At 36.4% G+C, this 26,486-nt stretch overlaps 1 protein-coding gene across 4 annotated transcripts in view; it reads left to right on the top strand.

Annotated features, from left to right (window-relative positions):
• CNKSR2 (connector enhancer of kinase suppressor of Ras 2) overlaps nucleotides 1–26,486 on the top strand; it is a 258,534-nt gene that overhangs the window by 177,600 nt on the left and 54,448 nt on the right. For all 4 annotated transcript variants that reach the window (XM_019927697.3, XM_019927696.3, XM_019927698.3 and 1 more), the window contains 4 exons: nucleotides 18,736–18,784; nucleotides 19,204–19,376; nucleotides 21,540–21,613; nucleotides 21,906–21,977. In XM_019927697.3, coding sequence (XP_019783256.1) covers nucleotides 18,736–18,784; nucleotides 19,204–19,376; nucleotides 21,540–21,613; nucleotides 21,906–21,977 — 368 coding nt within the window. The remainder of the gene's footprint in view (nucleotides 1–18,735; nucleotides 18,785–19,203; nucleotides 19,377–21,539; nucleotides 21,614–21,905; nucleotides 21,978–26,486) is intronic.

Below are 26,486 nucleotides of genomic sequence, written 5' to 3'. Positions count from 1 at the left end.
CTCAATAAAAATGTGATGAATAAATGAATGAATGAGTGAGTGAATGTGACAGGAACTTCAATGCCTTTCTCAGTATCTCTCAGCTGATGTCCTCAGCCTGCAAAAACAAGAGCCACCTCCATGACCAGCCCTGCCCAGTACAAGCCGACCTTCAGTTGGGGTGTGTTCAGAGTGGGAACCACCAGGAACCTATTACCATAGGCTCAGTGTCCCATGTGCCTGGGGAGAGGCATAGGGCTCTGAATGTCTTCTATCATGTTTGTCTAGTCCACATGACTAAATTCTACTTTATCGATTAGGTTTCCATTTCATTCCAAAGATGGGAACTCTGCCCTTACTGGCGCCTCCTCCAACGAGGGTTTGGCTGGTTTACTGATACAGACGACAGACCATGTGGAGCCTAACTCTGACCACCCACCCATTTAAGAGAGTATTGGAATCACCTAGTAATTTACACTCACCATGTTGGGCTCCCTCTCAAAGCAGGTCCCAGTTTGTACCTTTAATCAGGGTGATTTACAAGACTGCTCTGCTCCACAGGTGCCACCAGGGCAACAGGATTAGCTCCCCCTCAGCCTGGCCTCATCTCCTCCACTCCAGCTAGTTCTTGCTCTCTTCCTATCACTGCCCTCTCGTTATGGAGGTCGCAGTATGCCTGTCAGCCAAGCATGTGATGGTATTTTTCAAAAGAGTATAACTTTATTTTACCTACTCACTGATTCTCTGTCTGAAACTGGAGTTGTTAGCTGCCAAAACCCTCGTCTGACCTGAGAGCACATGAAGCAAAGGCAGACAGCAGTGTCTGATGTGTGTGTGTGTGTGTGTGTGTGTGTGTGTGTGTGTGAAATCCAAATGTAGTGATGAAAGCCTTTAGATAAGGGATGATTAGAATCAGGACTTTTTTTTTGCTTAATATGATATACATATGGCACCTTGCTCTCACATTAAAGCTGCTGAACTAAATCCATAAACAAAATAATAATTTATTTTAAATCTACATGCTGAGAAGCCAGAAAAGTAAAATTTGATATGGATCTAGGCAACATGCAGGTACACTTTCATAAACTGAATAATGTGATTTTAGGTGGCTTATGTAAAACAGATTTTGAGTAGGTGTTAAAAAATCTGGATGATTTGTTTCATAACATTCCAACATTGGCTTGTCTTAGTTATTTAGGATATAACTGCAAACACTCAGTTACTATTTCACTTCTGATAAGTACTCTTAGCCATTTCCATCAAATTGTGAAAGGATTTTTGGTGGAGCTTCTGGAGGAAGGAGGTGGAGAGCTGTTAAAAGACATCTTATTTTTAAAAATTTAACAAGTAAATTAACATTATGAAACAGACACTATTGTAAGTAATTTGCAAATTTTAACTCACTTAATCCTCGTAAAAAACCTATGAGGAAAGGTGCTGGTATTATCCCCATTTTACAGATTAGGAAGCTGAGGCACTAACAATAAGCAGTTAAGTGGTGGAGCTGGGATTTGAACATTGGCAGAGTTTCTCTCTCATACACCAGCTGGGCAAGACTACCATCAACAGTAAACTTGTTCAATTCTATGCTGTTATTTCATGTAAATGGAAGATTTCTTGATTTAATATTTACTCCCATTACCATCTTACCCCACTTACTCATGTTTAGACTTTTTCTCTGCCTACACACAATAATGAGAAAGGGAAAATACTTTTCTTTGTGAAATATTTAAATCTCAAAGTCTTTTGTTTGTTTATTTAAAAAATTAAATATATAGAAGTATTTATCATTTATCCCAAGTGTTTCAAATTGCCCCTCAAAAAATAACATAATTTAGCAGAAACTCAACAGCAATTCTAGTAGTGCCAACTATCTTTAAGGCCCAATAAGTGCTGTGGAATATATATAAATAATAATAATATTGCCACTGCTACTAATAATAATAGCTAACATTTACCTATTGCTTACTAAGGTCCTATGCTAAGAACTTACATACGTTATCTCATTGAACCTTCAAATTGACCTTCTGAGGTTGCTACTATTATTATATCTATTTTGAAGAACTGAAACACAGAGTTTACCTTGCTCATGGTCATACAGCCAGAAAGTAGCAGACTTGAAATATGAGTACAAGCAATCTGACTCCAAAACTCACATTTTTAGATGAATGAAGTCATGTAAAGTCATGTCTACTCATAAGGATTTTACCATCTATTAGAGAAGCCAGAGCTATTATTATCACGAAGATGAAAAATATGCTATATTGGCAGCCTATAAACATTTATAATTAAATTTATCTACAGTTATAAAGATTGGTTTGTCTAATATAGGCCTGTCTTAGCTGCATTGTTTCAGGATCAATGTAGCTAAAATAAGAGGGCAGTTAGTTTCAGTGGCTAGATAACCATCTCTGAGCTAACAATTGTTTATAATAACCACTTTCTCCACGCTTTGACTTTACTCACCTAGATGACAGCCATGGTACAGTGTGACATGATGTTTCTCCTCACCGGGGTGCATGCAGATATCCATTCTAAATATTATTGTATTTATATCATATGTATTCTCTGGTTCCTGTGGATGACTTCACAGTTTCTAGAGTGTTAATGCCAAATTCGTAGTAGCACTGGCAAAGCCTACATGGGAACAGCCTGGACTGTGACACGTGTTTCCCACTGGAGCACTTCCCTAGAGTGGTGATTCTCAAACTATTGGGCTGTCCTTAGCAAACGGCTCCTGGTGACTGAGGCTTTATGCAGAAATGACAGTCCTTCCTTTGATTCTTATGGGCAAATAACACGTAATTTCACAGACTTTAATTTTCACTTGTGACTAGATATTGCTTATTAGTAACCTACTAAATGAGTTTAAAAGGTTATAATAATATAATATAATAATTGAATAATCATAAAATAATGCATTAGTAGAGTTTACTCAATATTCTAATTCACTATTTTTCCAAGATGCCTAGTATCCATGCAACCAACAGTACAGTGGTGCTCTTATTGCTCAAGCCCAAGTGTAGATGGTTCTGGTTCCCACAGTTTTCAGGAGGAATGCTATATTGGTACATCAGCAGGATTTTCTTAAGTTACCTATAGTTTTCAGTTGCTTTTTTTAATTATATATTATCATTAGACTATTGACCTTAGTTTGCTTTAGGTTGCTTGCTTTACCTTCTAGCATGTTGTAATTCACATTACCCAGATTTTCTAAAAATGATACTATGAATTATCCGTACCCTACAGTACTTACAGTCATATTCTATTGGTATCACCTAGTTAATTTTCCATTGGAAAGTAGGGACAAATGGACCACAAGGCCTACTGGCCTAAGAGGGTCACAATCAAAACTTGTTGAGACCCACTGCCTTAAATACGGTTATGTGGTTTTAAAAAGTAGAAGGAATGAAATCTTGGCTTTTCTTGTCTATAAATATGAAACAGTTTTATAGAATGCAAGTCCATGAAGAAGCCTAGGAGGAAAATTCACTTGTGTTTACTGACCCATTTATACTAATAGTTATTTTAGTGAAAACCATTAAGAAAAATCATGCTCCTCCTCCACCGCAACAGGTGTAAAAAGCATCTATTCGCTAAGAAGGCATAAAAATGTTAAATTTTTTATGCATCTTAAATCTTATATGCATCTTAAATGTATATGCATTAAGAGATTCAAAATACTAGAAGCAAAGTCCAACAGAACTGAAAAGAGAAATTGACAAATCTATAATTATAGTTGAAGTCTTGAGCACCCCTCTCAGTAATTCATAGAGCCACTAAACAAAAACTCAGCAAGGGTATAGAGTGCTGAACGACTACCCACCAACAGTATCTGACTCCCCAAAACATCAGAATACACATTCTTTTCAAGTGTGCGTGGGACAGTCATCAGGATAGACCATATCTTAGGTCATAAGATAAACCTTAATTTTAAAAGAACTGAAATCATACAAAGTATGTTATCTAACCATAATGGAATCAAACTGGAGATCAATAACAGTTAACAAGTAAGTCTCCAACCTCTTGGAAATTAAAGAACGCATTTTAAAATAATCCATAGGTAAAAGAGGAAATCTCAAGGAAAATTGACCTGAATGAAGATGAAAACACAACATATGCATAAGGGAAAATTTATAGCACTAAATACTTATCTCAGGAAAGGAGAGGGACTTCCCTGTTGGTCCAATGGTTAGGACTCGGCGTTTTCACTGCCAGGGCCCGGGTTCAGTCCCTGGTCAGGGAACTAAGATCCCGCAAGCTATGTGGCATGGCCAAAAAAATCAAGAAAAGAAAAGGAGAAAGTTGTCACCTCAAGAAATTAGAAAAAGAAAAACAAGAAATAAGTAAGCATATGGAAGACAATAGAGAGAAGAAATGAAATTTGAAAACAGAAAACATAGTAGAGAAAATCAGAAGCTGTAAATTTTTTTGAAAAATCAAAAAAGAAATTGATAAATGTCTAGCAAGACTGACAACGGGAAAAAGAGAAGACTAAAGTTACCAGTATAAGGAATGAAAGAGGGGTTATCACTACAAACCTCATAGACATTTAAAGAATAACAAGGAAATACTGTGAACAACTCTCTGCACTTAACTTTAACAGTTTAGATGAAATGGACCAATTCCTCAAAACCCACTAGCTACATAACTCTCCCAAGATGGAGTAGATGATCTGGATATTCCTATAACTATTAAAAGAAATTAGTTAATCATTAAAAGACTTCCAAAAAAGAAGTACAGAAATACTGAAAAAAGGACCAAACATATTGCACTTTTATATTGCTTAAGTGCAAGAGTAATCCATTTGACTTTTATTATTACGTTCTGTGGTGCCTTTAAAGTGTTGGCAGCATGTAAAATATTTGATGTATAGGGCTTGTGACTTAATGGAATTCCTAGGAGACTGATTAAAATTCATAAATTTTATTAATTGTGAAAATATTGTTTAAATGTTTGAAAAATTTGTTTCATAAATTTTTTTAAGTTTAATAAATTAAGCATTATACAAACAAACAAAAAGATTCACTAATACGCCCTTCCTCTTGAGAGAGGTTTCTGCTTACACTGTATAAAACAGATTATGTAAACCCAGTCCTTTTCAGTTTCATGTTTGAGCCAATGGGGGCCTCATTCTGCTAGTTCCTGGTTAGATAATGGCTGCCAGGAAGGAAAACACAAAATCCGGCTTAATTAGTGAGGCATCATGCAAAACAGGACACAGAATAATTGAATTTGGAATTTATTAAGTTGAAATTTATTAAATTCAAATCTTATTACAAATTCCTTGTTGCCTTCTAAAAAAAAAATAAAACCTAAATTCTGATGAGAGGCACTTGATCAGAGAGGTTAAAGAAACCCCATTCTCTTTCATGTTGTAGGCCTGTCTCTCCCAGTTTTATAACCTCAGAAAATTTCCTCAAGTTTTGTTGGCAGTAGAACTTTTTTGCTCCCATAATCACTTCTACCCATATTACCTCACCACCATAACTCATTTCATCAAGCATCTCAGGTTTAATGAAACTCCAGGTAAAATTATTTTACCCCTAGAACTGTTTAAAACCTCTTCTGATTGAAGGGCCATAACCTATATCAAATTATCTTCTTCATTCAACTCCTAAAATACATTACTTCCTGGATGGTTTCAGCACCATCCAATTCTGCAAAACTGTAGGCCTAATAATTTGCTGTGTATACCCAAATCTCATCCAAAGATTCCTCTTAATACACTACATGTCTGAGTCTCTTGGCCCAGATCTCATGTGAGAATGAAGTTTAAGGCACAATTATTGACTACTGTTACATTCTAGTTTCTTGAAGATAACTTCCAAGAACAGTGTTAAATTGTTTGTAGCCTTCAAGGGATTCTTCTTTGGCTTTTGGATCAGACAGCAACTGACAGCAGGCCAAGTGCATGAGCTCAACCTAGAGTCTCAGCTCTAAATAATACTGCTAAATCTGTTTCTTAGCATCTCTACAAGTATCAGGTTAGGCCAAAACAGTATCCTAATAGACTTGAACCCAAAACAATCTGCAATTTTGAGAAATAGATGTGTTTCAATCCCTGTTCTTTATATGCACGTAATTTTAGATTAACTAGATGCAAACTTTCCTGAAACTCAAAATAGGAGAATAATTTACCTTCTTCTGTTTTCTTTTATTATCATAAATTCAGAGTGGCCTCAAGAGACAATGGCTGTTGTATCTAACCACCTCCAAGTAAAAGAGCCCAACACTAAAGAAAAGAATTGTCTTTTCTAAGATTCAGATGGCCAAGAATAATGCTGTAGTTAATAGAACATGAACTGTTTGAACTCAGACACATTTCTGAACCTCATTTTCTCATCAGTATAAAGAGGATAATAATACTTAATTCACTCGGGTATTTCAGAAGTAAATCATACACTCTATATAAAGTTTGTTCCACTGTGCTGGGCACATAGTAACTATTCTTAAGGCCATACAGAAAGGAAATGGATTCATTTACATGGATGGGGATTTGCTTCCTGATGAGCAAATCAGAAAGGCTTCTAGGACTAGAACATCTGTCCTCTTCGGGCATTAATGAACGTATCGGCTAGGGTTCAGTCAGGGAAGCAGAAGTGCTAAGTGGCATGGAATAAAGGACTAGATCTTACTCAGCTGAGGAGCTGGTGAAGAACCTCAGCAGAGCCAGTGGTCATGAAGAAAATCTAGATGTGAAGCCAGGGAGAGTAAGACAAACTAGAATCCATGAGCAGACTGGAAGCCTGCCTCCAGCTTCAAAACGAAGCTGGTGCCCTTTGCCATGGAGATTTACAGGCTCCTGGTCCAGGACTTAGAGGAGCTGAAGGAATTGCACGCCTGGCTACTAACCTATCCCAGCAAGGTGAGCCAGCAGAAAAGTGGCAGTATGTGTGCGCTACTGCACTGACCGGCACCCTACGCTGACCTTCAGGGCAGAAAGGCTGCTGCTTCGCTTGTATTCTCCAAAATTCACACAAATTTACATTGGCCAGCCCTAACTAGCACCAGACAGGGAGAGGAATTCTGAAATAAATAGTTACAGCTTTGCTAAGTTGACATAGTAGATAACCACCACACTGAGGTTTCCTTTTCTGTTGGCACTATAGGTACCTACCAGGTAAAACCTGATTTGAAAATTCTAGTGACAGTCTGTATGAGGATCAGTTGTAAAGTGAAAAATTCTAAATGATCATAAATTTGGAGTGGACTCAAGGTGCAGCCTACGTCTATGGAGGTATCATCCCCACAGCCTACTTACTTAATTCCCCAGAGCATATAGGAAAATATAACTTCAAATTGTCTTTTATCTATCTTAAATCAAAAGATTGACTAGTATAGTAATAATTAGGATAAAATGTCTAATTTACCTAAAGAGGTTTCTACTTGCTAAAACACGTAAGGCAATTCTTTAAAGAATTTCTTTGCGTACTCTGTTTAAGGAAGAGTACCAGAAATCTATGTACCTAGACCACCTTATCTTAGCCAATTGTTGAACCTCCTTCACTTAGTTGCATTTTAGCATCATGTCCTCAATTTTTATCAGATGGCTGATACAAGAAACAGCCATATGAAATTCACTTCTTTGTTTGCTAGTAAAATATTTTTGAGGAGGTTGTATTTTTCCCTTGTGCCCCCATATATATTTTTATAATTGGGTAAGAGCTTTGGCTCCCTGTGATTATGATGTATATAAAGTATCTGATACAGTGTCTGGCACTATGGCAGTGCACAAATATTCTTAGCATCCTTCCTCCAACCATACTACCAAAATGTCCTCACCAGTGGGCTGAGAACAAGCCAAACCCTAATCTAGGTGCATTTGAGGCAACGAGTTCTGGAGAAGTGGCAGCAAACATCAGGCCCTGCAGAAATCTAATTTTTCATATCTGAGCTTGCATAAATTGCTTGCTTTCTCTTACTCAGTTTTCTCATTTACAAAATGAGCATGGCACTGCAAAGAGGACTATGGAAAATGCCATCTAAATTGACAGCATCATGATGATTTGATTCCTGTTGCAAACACAAATTTTTTTTAAAAATCTCCCCATCAAGTTCTTTTTTCCCTTCTGTTAGATAAAACCAATTTTGCTTTTTTAGTCTTAAAATCATGTCATACTAGATGGTTCAGTATGGAAGAGAAGGAAGAGTATGATTTATCTCTCAGTTATTTTACTATAAAATGCGTTGCATATAGTGACTTTTGAAACTTCCTAAACTTAACTTTGATTTTTATCCAATGTTATCTTTGAGAGATTTTCTGTTAAGGAAAAGCAATCTCTGGATCAAGAAAACTGCAGCTAAACTAGCCGATGTAGAAACATTTGAAGTGGTTGTCTGGGAGAGCTTATCTATTCTATAAGAGCAAAGATCTCAGAATAAGAGCCTGATAAACATACTCTTAGCCATAAAGGTATTTAGAGAAAAACTGGCATTCTTGGAACGAATTACAATGACATGGCAAGAATTCCATGATGAGAAAATATGTACAATCTGTCAGAGCAACAAACCTAGAAATGAAGGTGACCCAAAACTCTTTAGTTTCAGATTCTTAAAAATGAAGCCATAAAGTCAGTAGCCAGAAAATTTTCCAGTAATTTTGATTGTCATAAAACTGCTGACAAAATTATCATGCCATATACATTGACTTTATTTGAGATTCTTAGGTTTTGTACATTCTTCATTAGAGGTGATTCTTTTGTATTATTTTTTCTCTCTTTTCTTTTACATATAATTTATTTCCTTGTCATTTAGTAGCCATCAGGAGGCAAATCTGGTTCTCTCAATTTTTTCTGGTCATAAACGTTTCTTTGTCATAAAAGATGGGCAAGCCTACCCTGATTTCTCTGACACCTAGATGTCGACAGTTTGTCAAACAGAAGTGTCAGGAGCAGGTACTGTCCTAGTTCTGCTTTTCACCTATTTGAACTTTCTGCCTCTGTCTCATGTTGTACACATTAATCAAGCACCCCAAAATAGCTGTATCTAATATGACTGGTGATAAGTACTTTCCATACATGGTGGAGCTTAAGCATAAACTAAGCGCCTTTCAGTGAATAATCTAGCATTGTGTGTGTGTGACACTGATTGCAGGTATACATAATTCCTAAAACATCAGTAATTGGGTGTACATTGGTAACTAGCCATTTTTCCCTTTAAGTCAGGATCATGTACAGTTAGTGCACTGTGAGATATTCTAAGAGCGTCGGGTCCAAGTCTCTGGTCTTGCAGATGAGGAAATTGAGGTCAAGATTAGTTTCAGTGACTTGTCCATAGTCATATCACTGGAATATGGAGAACTAGAAGTCAGGTCTCCAGATCACTACCACAGTATTGTTCTCCTGGTACTGTGCATTCCGTTCTTGCTGAAACATAAACATTCAAAGTGTATCACTCCAGCTGGTGTGTTGAGAATAGGCTGGAGGTGGCTGGGGGTAGTGTGGAAGCAGGAAGACAAGATAGGATCTGGCCAATTCAGGTGAGAGATGATAGGGGCTTAGCCCTGGGTGCTAAAGTGGAAGAGGTGAGAAGGGCGTGGACTCTGGATATGTTTTGAAGGGAGAGTGGACAGGATGTGCTGACAGATTGCATATGAGATGCCATAACTCATTGCCTCACTGTCCGCACACATAGGTGGTCAGTTAACTGTTTGATTCATGCTTTCAATAGAAAATTATATGTCAGTTCCAGTGTTAGGAGTTGAGCAGAGAGTGGTGAGCTAAGCAGATGGTTTCTGCCTTTGTGGAAACTAATGCAGTAGTTAAAAACCACACGTTGAGAAAGTGAACCAAGTAATTTTAAGGCATTGTATAATAATCAGCAGTGTATCAAGTGAAAATTGCATAACACAATGAATCAGCTCCAAGAGATTTCTCCTGTGTGAAGAATTAGTGGAGAGGCAGGCTTGCCTTATTTGGATCACTGGTTTCCTCATCAGTATTGACATAGGGTTTTATGGTTGTGCTGAGTTCAATTAACACTGTTAATAGGTTTGGAGTAAAATATGATTGCAGTCCCATCCTTGTCTAACTTGGCTGAGCCTTATTACCTTTCTGAACCTTAGTTTCTATCTCATTTGCAAAATTAAAATGTTAACATGAGCCTTCCTCTCATGAAGATATGATTAATGGCTGTGGGAAAAAAACCTGCAAATTTTTTTTAAATCCACAGAGCAGTATAACTTGCTAATTAAAATCGACAAAAGCATGAAAATTAGAGATTGATAAGATGTTACTGGTTTGAATTATCTCCATTAATACAAAAGTGTCATCCTAATATCTTTTTATTTTATAGTCTTTCCACATAGCAATGTACTTATATCACATGGGAGGTTCTCATAAATGGATGTCTTCATGTCAGAAGCAGTTTTTCTTTTCTCTCACATGGTTACCATGACTACAGAATATTTGCTTGAGAGGCAGTATTGCACAGAGTGGTTAGAACGGGTTTTGGGATTGATAGACCTGGGTTTGAACTTTGACTCTGCCACTACCTGTGAGCTCCTGAGCAAGTTGTTTACTCTCAGTTTTCTCCTCTTTAAAATGGCATTAATGATCACCACGGAACAAATTTATTGTAAGGATTAAGATTGATAACTGATATAAAGTCCCTAATACTGTGCCTCACACATAAGCCCTCAGTAAATGATAATTATTATGATCCAAGAATGACAGTTTCTGTTTCCCAAGGGTGGTGACTTTTGTAACCCTTCCTAACCATTCACCACTATAATCGCTGTTCTTCCCACCTTACCACTTACTGTCCAATAGGAAAGGGGAATTGCCTTATGGAATCTTGTATAAGATTCACTTACCTCCCTCCTTCAGAATCTGATATGCATGATATTCTTTTGATGAAACATTGACCCTGCCCAACCTGAATTTGACCTTCTCTAAATTCCCCCCAATCACTGCCTTTTTGCTCTTGTTTGACTCATAATTTATTAGCATGCTTGTTATTTTTAAAAGCATGCTTATTTTTGAGTGTGTGTAGAGCCATTTTCAGTCAATATAAAGTCAGGTTAACTTTATTGACAGAATCCAGAGCAAGCTCACCCACTGCCCTCAAAGACCCAGCGTGTATGCAGTGCCTCATCCCCACCCCATTCCACGCAGAGTTTCTCATGCACTAGAATGGCAAGACCACCATCAACAGTAAACTTGTTCAGTTCTATGCTGTTATTTCACGTAAATGGAAGATTTCTTGATGTACTATTTACTCCCATTGCCATCTTACCCCACTTGCTCATATTTAGACTTTTTCTGCTGACACACAATAATGAGAAAGTAAGGGAAAATACGTTTCTTTGTGAAGTACTTAAATCTCAAAGGCTCTTGTTTATTTGTTTATTAAAAAGATTAAATATGTGGAAATAGTTGTCATTTGTCCCAAGAGTTTCAAATTGCTAAGCACCTTTTCTTATGTATAAGAAATAAGCTATTGGTTTGACTAGTCACTGAAGAAATCTTGGAACTTTGCAGAAAATTACAGTAAGAGGAAGTTGCTATATTGCAACAAGAGAGTATTTTGATTGCAAATTTTTCTGTAAGTGTGGCAATTTGCAACTTGAGAAGAATTTAATAGTAGCTGAGCTTTCAAAATGTAACACAGAAACTGTCATTTTCTTCCACAATTAAAATAAGTGCTTCTGAAAGTTTCAGGATAAGAATGACCCAAATTACCCTCCCCCTCACTTCCTCATCCAGAAGAGGGGGGAATAGAGTTTGAACAGAACATCTGTGGACAAAATGAAAGACAAATGCTCTTTTCAGGCAACTGTCTGAAAAAGGAATCTTTTATAGCCAAACAGAATACTGTTGCATGCATCGCCATGGTTAAGAAGAGGATCAACAATGCTTTCATAATGGCCTTTTATTTTAGCACATTTCTATTTTTATGGATTGAATTGTGATTTCAACACATCCATTCATAATTCATCATATAATTATATGCATAAATATCTTTTGACACATTTAATGCGCTTTTGCCCGCCACATCTTGAATTCAACTTTAAACTGTTAAGTGCAGTAAGACAATCTCATTACAAGTAATGTTAAAGGAGATTGGATAAAAAGGAATTTTTTCTTATCTACCAAAAGGAACAGTCTACTAAAGAACAGAACATCAGTAATATGCTGTACATGGATTACTGGAGAAAAGACACCTGGCTTGTTTATTTCCCCCTGAAGGACTTCAGGTTCAAACAATCAGTTAATTAAGACTACATCCTGTGTTCTTTGCTGGTGGTTTGTTCAACTTTTATGCACTCAACCAGTATTTATTTAGTACTTCCTCTGTCTTACACAGAGGAAGTACTAAAATCCCTGTTCTAGTCAAAGGATAAAACAGTGCATAAAACAGTCAGAATTCCTCTTCTTTCATGTAGTTTATATTTGGAGGGAAGGCTGAGTAATAAACAAGAAATATAAGTACTTTTGGTAATGTTAAGTTCTAAGGAGAGAAATAAAGCAGGGAGGGAAAACAGGAAGTGTTGAGGACGATAAGGATAACAATTTTAGATAGGGAAGCCTGGGAAGAATTTACTAAAAAGGAAGCATTTGACTCATGATCTGAAGGAGGTAAGGGAGTAAGCCACAAGAGTATTGCTACCAAACCCAGGTTCGGCTGCTTGCTGCTCATAAGCCAATAACTCGAGAGGCAAGTGTCAGTAGAAAGGAAACGTGCTTTAATCAGAAAAGCTGGCGATCTGAGGAGAAGGTGGACACGTGTCCAGAAACCAACTCTGAAGATTCTGGTCAGCGATGACAGTTTTTAAAGGGAAAAATGGGGGTGAAGAATCTCAGTGGATCATCAAGGCAGGAGGTTGCGTTCTGCATCATTCTCCATTGGGTGCAGACTGGCTGACTCTTTCTTCACATGTTATCTTGCCTGCGTGATCTGCCTGCAGGAGTGCTAAGGGAGCTTTTGTGGGTAGAGAGCTAGTCATTTTTTAACTGCTTCATTCTTCATTCTTTCTTCTTTTTATCTAGGAAAAGAATCAACAAGTTAGACAAGGCTTGGTGTGCATTCAGGAGAACATAGGTCAGGAGTTAGTTTCAATTGCTTAGTCATCTCATTCTTATAATGAGGTTATTTTAAGGTTAGAGGTGGACAGAAATGGGGAAACAGGAAAGGGGCAAAAGAGCTGCTTTCAGTATCTGAGCAAACATTTCAGACAGAGGGAACAGCAAGGGTATAGGCCCTAAGATGGGACTCCACTCAGCATAATCTAGGAACAGCAAGTGTGGCTGGAGCAAAGTTAGTAAGGGTAGGTGCAGGAAGCAAAGGTAACAGGGGCCAGGTCATACAGGGCCTTCAGGGTCAGTGGAAGGATTTGGGCATTTATTGAGAGTGAGATGAGAAGCCATTGGAGAGTTTTCATGATCAAATCATATTTTAACAGGATCACTCTGACTCTTATGTTAAAAACAGAAGATATGAGAGCAGAGGGAGGGAGAACAGTGAGGAGATATTTTAGTGATGCAGGTGAGGGATGATGGTGGCTTAGACCAAGGTGATAGTAGTAGTAGAGATGATAAGAAAAAGTCATATTGTGAACATATTTTGAATACAGAGCTGATACAGCTTTCTGGTGGATTGACTATGGGCTATAAGAGAAAGGAAAGAGTCAAGATTGACTCTGGTATTCTGGGTGTGAGCCACCGTGGGGAGAAGTGGAATTGCCATTTACTAAGGTATAGAAAACTAGGAGAGGAGCAGATTCGGTTGATGGGTGGTGGATATCATGAGCTCAGTTTTGTACACATTAAATCTGTTGAGTTAGGCAGCCTGCAGCTCAGTCAAGAAATCCCGATTGACTATATAAATTCATAAGTAGCTAAAGCTCAGAGTTTGTAAACATTCTTAGGGAGAAAGTTCAAAGAACTTTCACCCAGCTGCTCCCTACAATAAACAGAAAGTGCTAGTGATGGTGTTAGAAAGATTTTATTGAATGATGATTCAGGAAAAAAGATAAAAATATGTTTTTTAAGAGAATGGACCTTCACAAATGTTTACAAAAGGAGTCTATTTTTGGTGGTCAGTAAGCCTTATGAGCTTATACTTTGAATTCTCTCTCTCTCTCTGTCTCTATCTCTCTGTCACACACACACACACACCCTACCCCAAACACAAAAAGATACAGTCATGGTCAAAAACAAGATCTAGTCTCCAAGGACTAGAAGAAAGAACAAAATTGCACACGACAATAAATGGGAACTAAAGCCATATACCTGGTAGGCTCTGAGTCCAGAAAGAGCTAGAAATGACTGGGAGTCTACTCTAATGGGGATCAGAGAACAAATGGACCACAGCTATGTCAGGAAACTGAAGATTGACTCCCTGGGTGAAGCCAACTGGGAAGGCAAGCAGAGCTTCCTCACCCACGAGTATAAGGAGGTTGAATAAAGATACAGCAATTGACCAGAGCGCTGACTCTTATAAGGTTATTCTTTCCTTAGTAAATGGAAATTATGGGAAATCCAGAAAACCCCTTAAAATAAAATTTGAAATAATAACAAGATGATTAAGAACACTGAATATTCAGAAGCACTAATACCAACTAGACATCCTGGATGTGTAAGATATAGTCAGTGAAATAAACACTCTATAGGTAAGATATACTTTAGACTGTTTAAAATCAGAGAGAGAATTAGGAAATTGGAAAACAGCAGAATGAATTCACCTAAAAAGCATTGCAGAAATATGAAAGATACATAGATGATAAATTGAGAGGTACCAACATAAGTCTAGAGACAAAAAGAGAGAGACTAGTAAAGAAGGCCCTTTGAAGAGACAATGCCTGAGAATTTTCAGAATTGAAGAAATAACACCTTCAAGAACAACACAATGAATGTGAAATGAGATTAATTAAAATCAGTTATAACCTAGACACATCATAGAGCAATTGCAGAATATCAGGGATAAAGAGGAAAATATTTTAAAAGCTACAGAAAGACTAAAGACAAATTATAACTAATGACAGAGTAGCTACAGATTTTTTATTTATTTATTTATATTTGGCTGTGTTAGGTCTTTGTTGCTGCGCGTGCGCTTTCTCTAGTTGCGGCGGCTGTGGGCTACTCTTCATCGCGGTGCACGGGCTTCTCATTGCAGTGGCTTCTCTTGTTGCAGAGCATGGGCTCTAGGCATGCGGACTTCATTAGTTGTGGCACACAGGCACAGTAGCTGTGGCTCGCGGGCTCTGGAGTGCAGGCTCAGTAGCTGTGGCAAATGGGCTTAGTTGCTCGACGGCACGTGAGAGCTTCCCAGACCAGGGTGTGAACCCGTGTCCCCCGCATTGGCAGGCAAATTCTTAACCACTGCGCCACCAGGGAAGTCCCTAGCTACAGATGTCTTAAGGGCAATGATAGATGCTAAAAGAAAATAAAGTGATATATTCAGAATGCAGAGGGAAAATTATTTTCAACTCAGAATTCTATACCCAGCTAAGGTATTATTTTATTTAAGAGTAAAGGGTTTTTATATTTTCAAACATAAAAATCTAGCAGTGTTTGCTACTCACAGACTGCTATGAAAGAACTTCTAAAAGACATACTTACTTGAGCATGAACCTGGAAGAAGGGTGATCTGAAACTAAGAAGAAAAATACAGAAATAAAATATATTACAAATTTTCTGTCTCATGAGAAAAACATTCATCATCAGTAAAGCAAAGATTCCAGGCCTCTTTCTTTTTGAACTTGGTCATAATACCTTATATGATCTGCTATGTTATCCATTATAGTCATGTATCTGTTCTTAATGTCTTGCTCTTATTAAATATTTCATGATATCACTAGAAACTGGGAAAAATGATAACAATTAAATATCTATCACTCAGAATGAATAATTCCATCAGTTCTACTAGAAAAGACTACACAAGATTGTAAATCTGCACCTCAAGGTATTTAATCATACTTGCTGATAACATGAGGAAACCTTCACTGTCAGGATTTATTTATATGTATGAATAATGAGCAATTTCTGATACAAGTTTTTAAGGAATCTTTGAATGTTTCAGGGGTCCCCAAATCACCCACACGTCCAGTGATTCACTAGGACTCAGAAGCCTCAACATATAGTTGTACCCACAGCTAAGATTTTATTACAGTGATGCAGCAAGGGTATACAGCCAGATCAGTAAGGAAAAAAAGATACACATGAAATCTGGAGAAATCCATGTGCAGGTTTCCTGTGCTCTCTCCTTCTCATGACAGATCATGCAGAGTGCACACTTCCCTAGCAGCAAAAATACAGTCACATGTGGGTAGTGTCTCTTCCCAGGGGAGCCCATCGAAGACTCAAGTACCCAAGGATTTTAATGGGTTGGTTACATAGGCATCCTCTGCCTAGCAACTACTTTTCCTTTCCTGAAATGAAAGCAAGTGTTGAGTCCCCAGGTGGGCAAAATCATCATCGCTTAGGGAAGCTTCATGTCAGTACAGGGAACTGTTTACCAGCCAAGTTCCCATATGTCAGCTGAGGGCCAACCTTGCAAGCAGGCCTTTCTAAAATAGCAGGCTCAGGCCTGCTATATTACTCTTTTCTACACAGAGACCTATTTCCTTAATGGTAGTTTTCATTGTTTTTTCCATTACTTTCAAAATCATATAATTCAATTAACTCTTTCATTTTAGGAAATGTCACATCACTTGGAAAAATAATGACGTCTCTCTTACGAGAATTTCATTGTAATAGTTACAATATTTTAAAAAGACAGCTAAAGCTTTGCTTCTTTGAATGATGGATAAATCTGTATTGTGTGCCTAGGAGTTCTTAGGTTCCAACAATATGTATACTGATTATACTCTGCAATCATGATGAGTATGAGAATATATTTTTATAGGGAAAGAAAAGATAATCTTGTTAAAAAAGAAAACCTGGAGAGCGTAAAATATGTTTTTGTGTAGATTTTAAAGTAGACCTTAAGGTTCTAAGAAATAACGTGCAAAAAGCATAGGAAGTACATTATATAACTCAATTCTTTTGAGCTGTCTGTTATCCATGTAGCTTCCTAAAAACAAACCACCCCCATCTTTGTCATTTTTAAAAATAATGAGCTGTAAAATTATAATGATTACTTGTGGAAACACAAAAGGAAAAAACCCAATCAGTAATTTTACAGCCAAACAATTTAGGGAAAACAGCTAAATGTAAATTAACTATACTTAAGCACACTAGCCTGAGTTATTATTTTGAAGCAAAGTGCACTCAAGAAAATTAACATAGCATGATGGGTTTTATCTTTTATGCTCTCTCTCCAAAATTGATTATGAATTTCTGTAGCCATGGATCCTGCAAAGTTTTATACACACACACACCCCGCATATATATGTATTTATATTATTTTGACAATTGGGTGATTATTTCTGCGTTACACTGAATGTCAACAAATTGTCTGACCCTTATCTTTAGGACTAATATCCACCCATAATATTACATTCCTAAGAATTATGTAAACCATATATAAATCATGCAAATTATTATGTAAGTAGAATGTTATTTTACAAGCAAAGATACTAAATAAGGAAGTATGTCACAGAATACGAATTTACTTTATAAAACAAGGCCAGCAAATTTTATGTAGACAAAATCCAATTGCCCCTTACAGATATGAAGAAGGATCTGTTACCTAAAATTCGTTTTGAAGGATTATCTGTGAATTAAAATTACACATGCTATGTCGCTACCCTGTTAGCTAGCTAATCATATGAACATAATTAACCTTATTTAGACCAGTGAACAATCTAGTTTAGTAGACTGTCTGACTGGAACCAGTGACTTATAGTCATTAATTGAAAGCTAGACCAGTCATACAGTTGTGGGTTTTTCTATTAAGACATTACGCTATTCTGGTCCTTAGCGTGGAATAGACTGATAGGTGGGTTTAACTGAGATGGTTGTTAGCTAGGCGAGTATGATGCAGGAAGTATATAGCTCAAGGAAATGGTCATAACGATGTCCCATGGAAAGCAAGTAGAAGAAGAGAAATAAAGGCACAAAAGGTGGTAAAGTCAATAAATTGGATGCCTCAATGAAGATTTTCTAAAAATTGCTGGGTTGGAGGTATTATACTATGTAAAACGGAGATAATGGAGGCAGTTGTTGGAATATGCTTAAGAGTAACAAATATAGGGTCATGGGGGTGGGTAGCTGAAGAGTGGAGAAGTAAAGAACGTTAGAGATGAGGGACTGAGAGAGCCAACATACTGACATCACCTACATGAAGGTTAGTTCCCCATAATAGAGACAGAAGTAGGTGTGAGAAGAAAATATTGATTCAAGTGCTGAAATATTTAGCAACTGAGGGGGAGGGCCTAGGAGATCAGTAGCTCATGGTGGCTTATGGTATATAATGAAATTGAAAGGAACAAGTGATAGTCATATTTGCTTGACAACTTCATAAGATTTTGTGAGAATCAAATGAGATATTGCCTGAGAAAGCACTATAAACCCCTAAGAAAGGTAGTGCTCTGCATATATGAGCCCTCAGTTTCAGCCCTGCTTTATGTCCCTATTTCTCTGCCTACAAAATAAAGACCAAGATAATATTATTCTCTCCTGCTTCATGAGAAAGTAGAAAGTTTAGCGGCATGTTATATATGAATTTGTTTTGAGTCTTTGGAAAAAGAAGGTACTTTCGCTGACCGGGGTTCAGAGTCACCGTTCAGCTTTTGAGTGTTCTCTGCAGCTTGTTGGGACTCCGATGGCACGCTGCGTATCACATAACATTCTTCCCTATCTTTGATTTCAGACATTTCAGCAGTCTTCTCTGCAGCACAAATCAAAGAAGAAAAACAAAGGTAAGAAAAGGAAATGAAACGTTTAGCTGCTTAGTTTGCACTGGGATAATCACCAGCACACTTCACCCATCCTCTCTTACCTGAGCCCAGTGTGGTTTGGAAGAGAACAACCCCCTAGCACAAGAGCTACCAAGACCGGCTTCTCCTTCAGGTCAATTATGATACAAGGTACCTTTTGCAACACATGGTCTCAACAGGTTTTCAGACTGGGATCACGCACTTCAGATTAAATTGTATGTCACTCATGTGGGCGAAAAGGTATTACAATTTTCCATAGTTTTTTATTCTGATACAAAGAGAAAATAAGAATTTTTAAGGTTGTTAAGTATCCAGACTTATTTTTATAATCTATAGATTAACCTTCTACCTTCACACGTATACAAAATTTAAAGAGCATCTTTACCCACTATTATCTTTAGGTCCTATAGCCGGCAAGAGCAAAAGACGAATTTCTTGCAAAGATCTTGGCCGTGGTGACTGTGAGGGCTGGCTTTGGAAAAAGAAAGATGCGAAGAGTTATTTTTCACAGAAATGGAAGAAATACTGGTTTGTCCTAAAGGATGCATCCCTATATTGGTATATTAATGAGGAGGTAAGACAAAGCACATTTTGTTTTCTCATTCATTTTATCTTTAACCAAAAGAATCATCGTCTTGAGACTTACATTTTAAAATCATATAATCGCCTTAAGGCTAATTCAGGAGACTTCTGCTGGTTATTTTTCAGTCTGCCTTCTTAAAATGGTTGCATTGTGGGGTTCTGGAAAGGCACTTGTCTCAATTATTCTAATGTAGCAACATATTTGAAATATAGATAACGTATAGTAAAATTCTGTATATCTAATTAAAAATACCAAACTAATTCAAGCAATAGCTTACTCAAAAGGATTATACATGGAAATTTGATAAAGATTTTTAAATGTCTTGCTTTTGTTCAAAGTTTTAAAATTTTTTCTGTTTGCTTTTTTGGGAGGAAGTCCTTTAGTAAGTTAAGTAAATTAAGTTAATACCACCTGCATTTGTTTCAGTTTTTCTTAAGGAATAAATGAACTAGTAGACTAGTTTCAAAAATCTTCAAGTATTCATTTCATTTGGCCCAATAGGGACAGCAGGGGGAGGGTATATAATACATGCCAATTGTTCTTATGATTTCCTGTTTCATTTCCAGTAAACAGATTTATATCCAGAGTAATTATATAACCTGTCACATATCACAACAGATATACAGTATACCTTATTTTTTGATATTCCCTTAACTCTACATTTGCTTCCTTTGCCATAGCCATCTATCAGTTCACCTTAAGTTTTTTATTTTTTTGTTTTTTTTTTACATCTTTATTGGAGTATAATTGCTTTACAATGGTGTGTTAGCTTCTGCTCCGCAACAAAGTGAATCAGCTATACATATGTTCCCATATCTCTTCCCACCTTAAGTTTTTTAAACAAAAATTTCTATTGTTAGCTTTTTTTTTCATAAAAATGTATGTGGTTTAATGTAGTGTGCTGGCTAAAAACTTTTTGTATGCCAATCAAGTAGTATAAAAACATAACGTCTTTATGTTTCTCTTTATTTTAGATCACTTGTAGATTGTCTGCTGAATGCTTTTCTGTCTTTCAGAGTTTAATGGGGAGATCATAACTACCCCAAAAGTATTTTAAATTGTTCAAAATTTTTAATTTTAACATTAGAGACATCAAGGGTAACATAACACAAATCAAAGAGATTTGAGACTATTGTATTTACCCTAAGATTGGAAGAAGAAAATGCTCAAATATTGAAAAATATTGGAAGTTATACTGCTCTTGCATATAACACACATTTTAGTCACTATCATTAGCATCAAATTTTATTAAGTTTTACATATAAACATACACACACACACTAAAAGAATTGAGAACCCGTATTCTTTTTCTTTGAGATGGCAGATGGGAGTATGATGTCTCTTGAACTTGATATATAAGGAGCCATGAACTGGTACAGCACAGATCAAAGTTTGGGAGTAAAAGTCTGAGGAGTTGGCTCATGAACATGAAAGGGACAACAACATTTAAAGGGTTTAGCCAAAAATAATCTTAGCCTAGTTGTAATAACTTGCATCTGATGTAAGATTTTAGATAATTCTCCTGTCTTATATTCCCATCCCACATTGGGGGGGGGCATTTTATGGATTTCATTCAGTTTTCCAAGTGAAACATGACTTTTATGTATATATAGCATGTAAACCAAGTCAGATATTTGAAAAGCAAATTAATCTCTTCATTTGTAAAATCTTGAGTACACAAAATAATTTAATTCAGGTTTAAGAGATTTTTTTTGGAGACAGAAAAGGAATTGAATTAGTAAATGTCCCTACATTTTATATCTGAACATTTAAAGTGGTAGAAAATTGAATTGTAAATGTGGGCTACAGTTATTTTATATGTTATAAATGTGTATGTACATTCTGAGGGAAAAATTACTTATAAAACAGATTTCACTTTGAGAATTAAAAATTTTTCTATCTTTATTTTAATATAAAAAGAATTTTTAAACATTTCTGTATGTATTTTAATTTGTACTATTCTAAATGTTCAAAATATACCTTCAATTTAATGGACTATAACAGGTAAGACTGAAATTCTGATCTCTAAAATGTCTAATTTAAAGGATTAAATGAACTGATTTATTAGTATAGATATTTAAGGCATAGTTGTATAGTAGCACGAGCTTCAAACCTTTATATATAATACCCTAAACAAGAGTGTTGCCTCTTTAGGATGAAAAAGCAGAAGGATTCATCAGTCTGCCTGAATTTAAAATTGATAGAGCCAATGAATGCCGCAAGAAATAGTAAGTTGATTTTATTTGGGGCGAGGGAGAGAAAGGAAGGGTAGTTTTGTTTTTTTTTAATTTCTAGCTTTTAAATTATAGGTTGCTTGTCTAATGCTTTCAAATTGAGGTAATAAGAAAGCAGTTTTGTGGGCAGAAAATTGAATTTTTCACTCATTTCTGTCATCACGGCAGAAGCATTATATATGTGAACTCAGATTAGATCTGAGGTAATTTTTATCCATAAAAATTGTTTGGTTCTAACTTATTTCCCAATTTGAAATAAATAAATGTACTCTGTTTCCTTTTGCAGTGCATTCAAAGCCTGTCATCCTAAAATCAAAAGCTTTTATTTTGCTGCTGAGCATCTTGATGATATGAACAGGTAAAGTTACTTAAATTTCAAAATACTTAGAAAGTCAGTTAGGCTTAGATTTCTGTTTTCCACATCAATGCCTAGAGAATAATGTCACTGAAGTTTCTAGATCAGTTTAAAATAAAATGGACCCAGCCATAGCTCCATGTAGCCATACCTAATTTTAAAGAATGGCATTTTAAAAAGTCAAAATAAACTCATTGACTTTTTGTCAAGTTTACCAAAAATGTGCCAGAATCCATGTATAGGCCAAAAAAAAAATCCACTGTAGAAAAAAAACATTTTTTTAAGTCCACTTCAAGAATATGTCTTCAGATTTATTCCCAAGTGAGGAAAAAAGGATACCCACAAAAAAAGCTGACTTTTCGGGCTTCCCTGGTGGCTCAGTGGTTGAGAGTCCGCCTGCCGATGCAGGGGACACGGGTTCGTGCCCTGGTCCGGGAAGATCCCACATGCCGCGGAGCGGCTGGGCCCGTGAGCCATGGCCGCTTAGCCTGCGCGTCCGGAGCCTATGCTCCGCAACGGGAGAGGCCACAACGGTGAGAGGCCCAAGTACCACAAAAAAAAAAAAAAAAAAAGCTGACTTTTCCAAGTGCTGAGTATTTATGACAGAATATCCATCTCAATAACTTAGGCATAGGCATAGTTGGTGTATCTCTCTGTCACCTTTCTTCTATCACTGGACAGGATTGTGCAGCCAAGTGATTAGATGGCACGTGGTTATTTGGTGGCTCTGGGAAAATCTGGATATATATTTTTTCATTATCTACAACATACTGCTTCTTGTTTCCATTTTGACTCTTATGAGTTTGATCCTTTCTTCCTTTTTCTTTCCTTTCTCCTTTCCCTTTTCTAGATTTGTAGAAATTGGATTTAAGATTCAAAATTTTCCCCTTCACAGCTCTTCAGTAGGCAGTGCATGTTACACATATGATGTGCCAATAGTTAGGAAGACGCAGAATAGCATAGTGGTTAAGAGTATGAACTTTGGAACCAGGCTGTCCAAATTCCAGCCGTCCCACTTAGTAGCTCTGTGACCTTGGACATAGAACTTAACCTCTCTCTGTCAGGTATTAACTCTTTTTAAAAAATGGAGATAATAACCATCTCCACCCATAGAACTTTTATGAGGAGCAAATAAGAACACATAAAGGGCTTAGAACAGTACCTGCTAAATTGTAAGTGCTATATAAGTGTTTGCTTTCAATATATATTCCTTTTATATACATAGAGTTCTCACGCCATATAACTTTCTTTGTATATCTCTAAAGAGTTAGTGTTCAAATATTTTTAAGCATAAAATTTTGGAGCTTCATAAATGTGCTTGAACACGCTAAATGGACACTTAATATGCTTTTATAAATAATCTTGTTCTTTGACACTTCAGGGTATAGGCGTGATTTTTCCAAACCAAGGATATGAATACAAGGAGAGGGCAAAGAAAGGTGTTGAGAAAACTTGATAAAATCTTTTATAATTAATAGGAGAACTGAGCCTTTCTTTTATTGAAATATAATTGATTAACAATGTTGTGTTAGTTTCTGGTGTACAGCAAAGTGATTGTTTTATATATTTTCTTTTCTTTTCCATTATGGTTTATTACAAGATATTGAATATAGCTCCCTATGCTATAGAGTAGGTCCTTGTTGTTTATCTATTTTATATATAGTAGTGTGTACCTGCTAATCCCAAACTCCTGGTTTATCCGTCCCCCCCCTTCCCCTTTGGTAACCATACGTTTGTTTTCTATGTCTGTGAGTCTGTTTCTGTCTTATAAATAAGTACATTTGTATCATATTTTAGATTCCACATATAAGTGATATCATATGGTATTTGTCTTTGTCTGACTTACTTCACTTAGTATGGTAATCTCTAGGTCCATCCAAGTTGCTGCAAATGGCATTCTTTCCTTCTTTTCTAAACTGAGTAATATTCCATTGTATATATGTACCACATCTTTTTTATCCATTCATCTGTTGATGGACATTTAGGTTGCTCCCATGTCTTGACTATTGTAAATAGTGCTGCTGTGAACATTGGCGTGCATGTATCTTTTTGAATTATGGTTTTCTCCAGATATATTCCCAGGAGTGGGATTTCTGGATCATATGGTAGCTATATTTTTAGTTTTTTAAGGAAATTCCATACTGTTTTCTATTGTGGCTGCACCAATCTGCATTTCCGCCAACAGTGTAGGAGGGCTCCCTTTTCTCCACACCCTCTCCAGCATTTATTGCTTATAGATGTTTTGATGATGGCCATTCCTACTGCTGTGAGGTGATACCTCATTGTAGTTTTGATTTGCATTTCTCTAATAATTAGCGATGTTGAGCATCTTTTCATGTACCTATTGGCCATCTGTATGTCTTCTATGGAGAAATGTATACTTAGGTCTTCTGCCTATTTTTTGACTAGGTTGTGGTTTCTTTGTTGTTGTTACTGAGTTGTATGAGCTGTTTGTATATTTTGGAAATTAAGCCCTTGTCAGTCACATCATTTGCAAATATTTTCTCCCATTCCTTAGGTTGTCATTTTGTTTTGTTTATGGTCTCCTTTGCTGTGCAAAAGCTTGTAAGTTTGATTAGGTCCCATTTGTTTATTTTTGCTTTTATTTCTATTGCCTTAGGAGACTGACCTAAGAAAACATTGCTGGGATTTATGTCAGATAATGTTTTGCCTATGCTCTCTTCTAGGAGTTTTGTGCTGTCATATTATATTTAAGTCTTTAAGCCATTTTGAGTTTATTTTTATGTTAGGTGTGAGGGAGTGTTCTAACCTCGTTGATTTACATGCAGCTGTCCAGCTTTCCCAACACCACTTGCTGAAGAGACTGTCTTTTCCCCATTGTGTATTCTTGCCTCCTTTGTCAAAGATTAATTGAGCATAGGTGTGTGGGTTTATTTCTGGACTCTCTATTCTGTACCGTTGATCCATATGTCTGTTTTTGTGCCTATACCATGCTGTTTTGATTGCTGTCACTTTGTAGTGTTGTCTGAAGTCTGGGAGTGTTATGCCTCCAGCTTTGTTCTTTTTCCTCAGGAATGCTTTGGCAATTCTGGGTCTTTTATGGTTCCATATAAATTTTAGGATTATTTGTTCTAGTTCTGTGAACTGAGCCTTGTATTTGGTTTCCATAATCTTCTCTTGATTTGCATGTTACCATTCTTGAAATTTCACACTAGCCAATCAGAATTTGAAGAGCTTATTCTCAAAATGAAAATGTTTATGTACTTGTTGGGGAGGGGTGGTACTCTATTTTGTGTTTTAACTATTTTATACTTCTACTGTTGTTGTTACTCACTATCCATTTTACCACAATTGACCTCAATGCCCTTAGGATAAATATGAAGGATTTACATCATAACCAAACAGAAAATAAGTGGTATATATAATCATGTCCTCTCCTACAAGATAGATCCACTAGAACACAGTTACTTCCATCCAGGAATTAACATAAATTAATCTTTCGTGATACTTGCTAATCAGGGTCTTTTTAGGTTTAGAAAATAGCCTGTTCAAAAATGCATTTTTATGAACTATAAAACCATTCTTGATCTCCATTCTCTACCCTGTGTTAGCAATAACTCAGAAGTGTATGATGTCACTAACTCTTCCCTAATACTCCTGTGGATGTATCTGGTTCAGGATATCAGAGAAGAAGCTAAACCAAACCCATATGTTTCATTTTGTTGCCTTTTCTAAGCAATGGGTCAAAGAAAAAAATAAATAAATCTGATCAAATATGTCATCTCCACATGGTACATTTAAGAGTGCTGTTTTATGTAAGCCTTGCCATGGTGTACGACAACCTTCAGAATTAAATTGTCCTGAAATACTGAGTCTTTCTTTAAAATTTAAGTATAGTGGACTTTTATTGTTTTGCCCTGCTTTTTATTTTTTGAATAAGCATATTCCTAATGTCTGCTTTCAATAGGCAAGTTTATTAAAAATTACTTGTCAATAGGACGGAGGAGAGTCAGTGCTGGCAATATTCACAGAGGATTGGTGTTGGGGAGAGACAGCCTCCAACAACTTTATTTAATAAGCTGATTGTTACATAGCAGCAAGATGATGTGGGTGTTGGTTCATTCTATGTGTAGTCCTTTGAAGGCATGTACCTAAGCCTTCAAGAGATGATATAGTTATAAATAATTATAATTATATTATAATAATTATAAATAAATGCCTTACCTGGTTATTTCATAATTTCTAAAATATTATCATATGTATTTTTAAAATGTAGTGCTAGTTTTGACTGGACCTAGTAACTGGAATGAAAAAGCAATCCTTAGATTTAATTTTCTTCTGTAAAATCCGCATGTGTGTATACACATACATATGCACATGCATACATATACCCAAATACATATAACTTAGAATATTAAAATCTCACCATCTATTTTTTGAGTAGCTTTAAGTTTGATTGTGAGGTAATCTTCAAAAACACTTTTGAGCACCCTACCACCAATCCATCTGTTCCATCCTCAGAAATGAGCATTGAAACATTAAAAAAAACTT

The sequence above is a fragment of the Tursiops truncatus genome, chromosome X (assembly GCF_011762595.2).
Source record: "Tursiops truncatus isolate mTurTru1 chromosome X, mTurTru1.mat.Y, whole genome shotgun sequence".
Lineage (NCBI taxonomy): Eukaryota > Metazoa > Chordata > Mammalia > Artiodactyla > Delphinidae > Tursiops > Tursiops truncatus.
The sequence above is the reverse complement of the archived record's forward strand: the minus strand, read 5'-3'. Positions and strand labels throughout refer to the sequence as shown.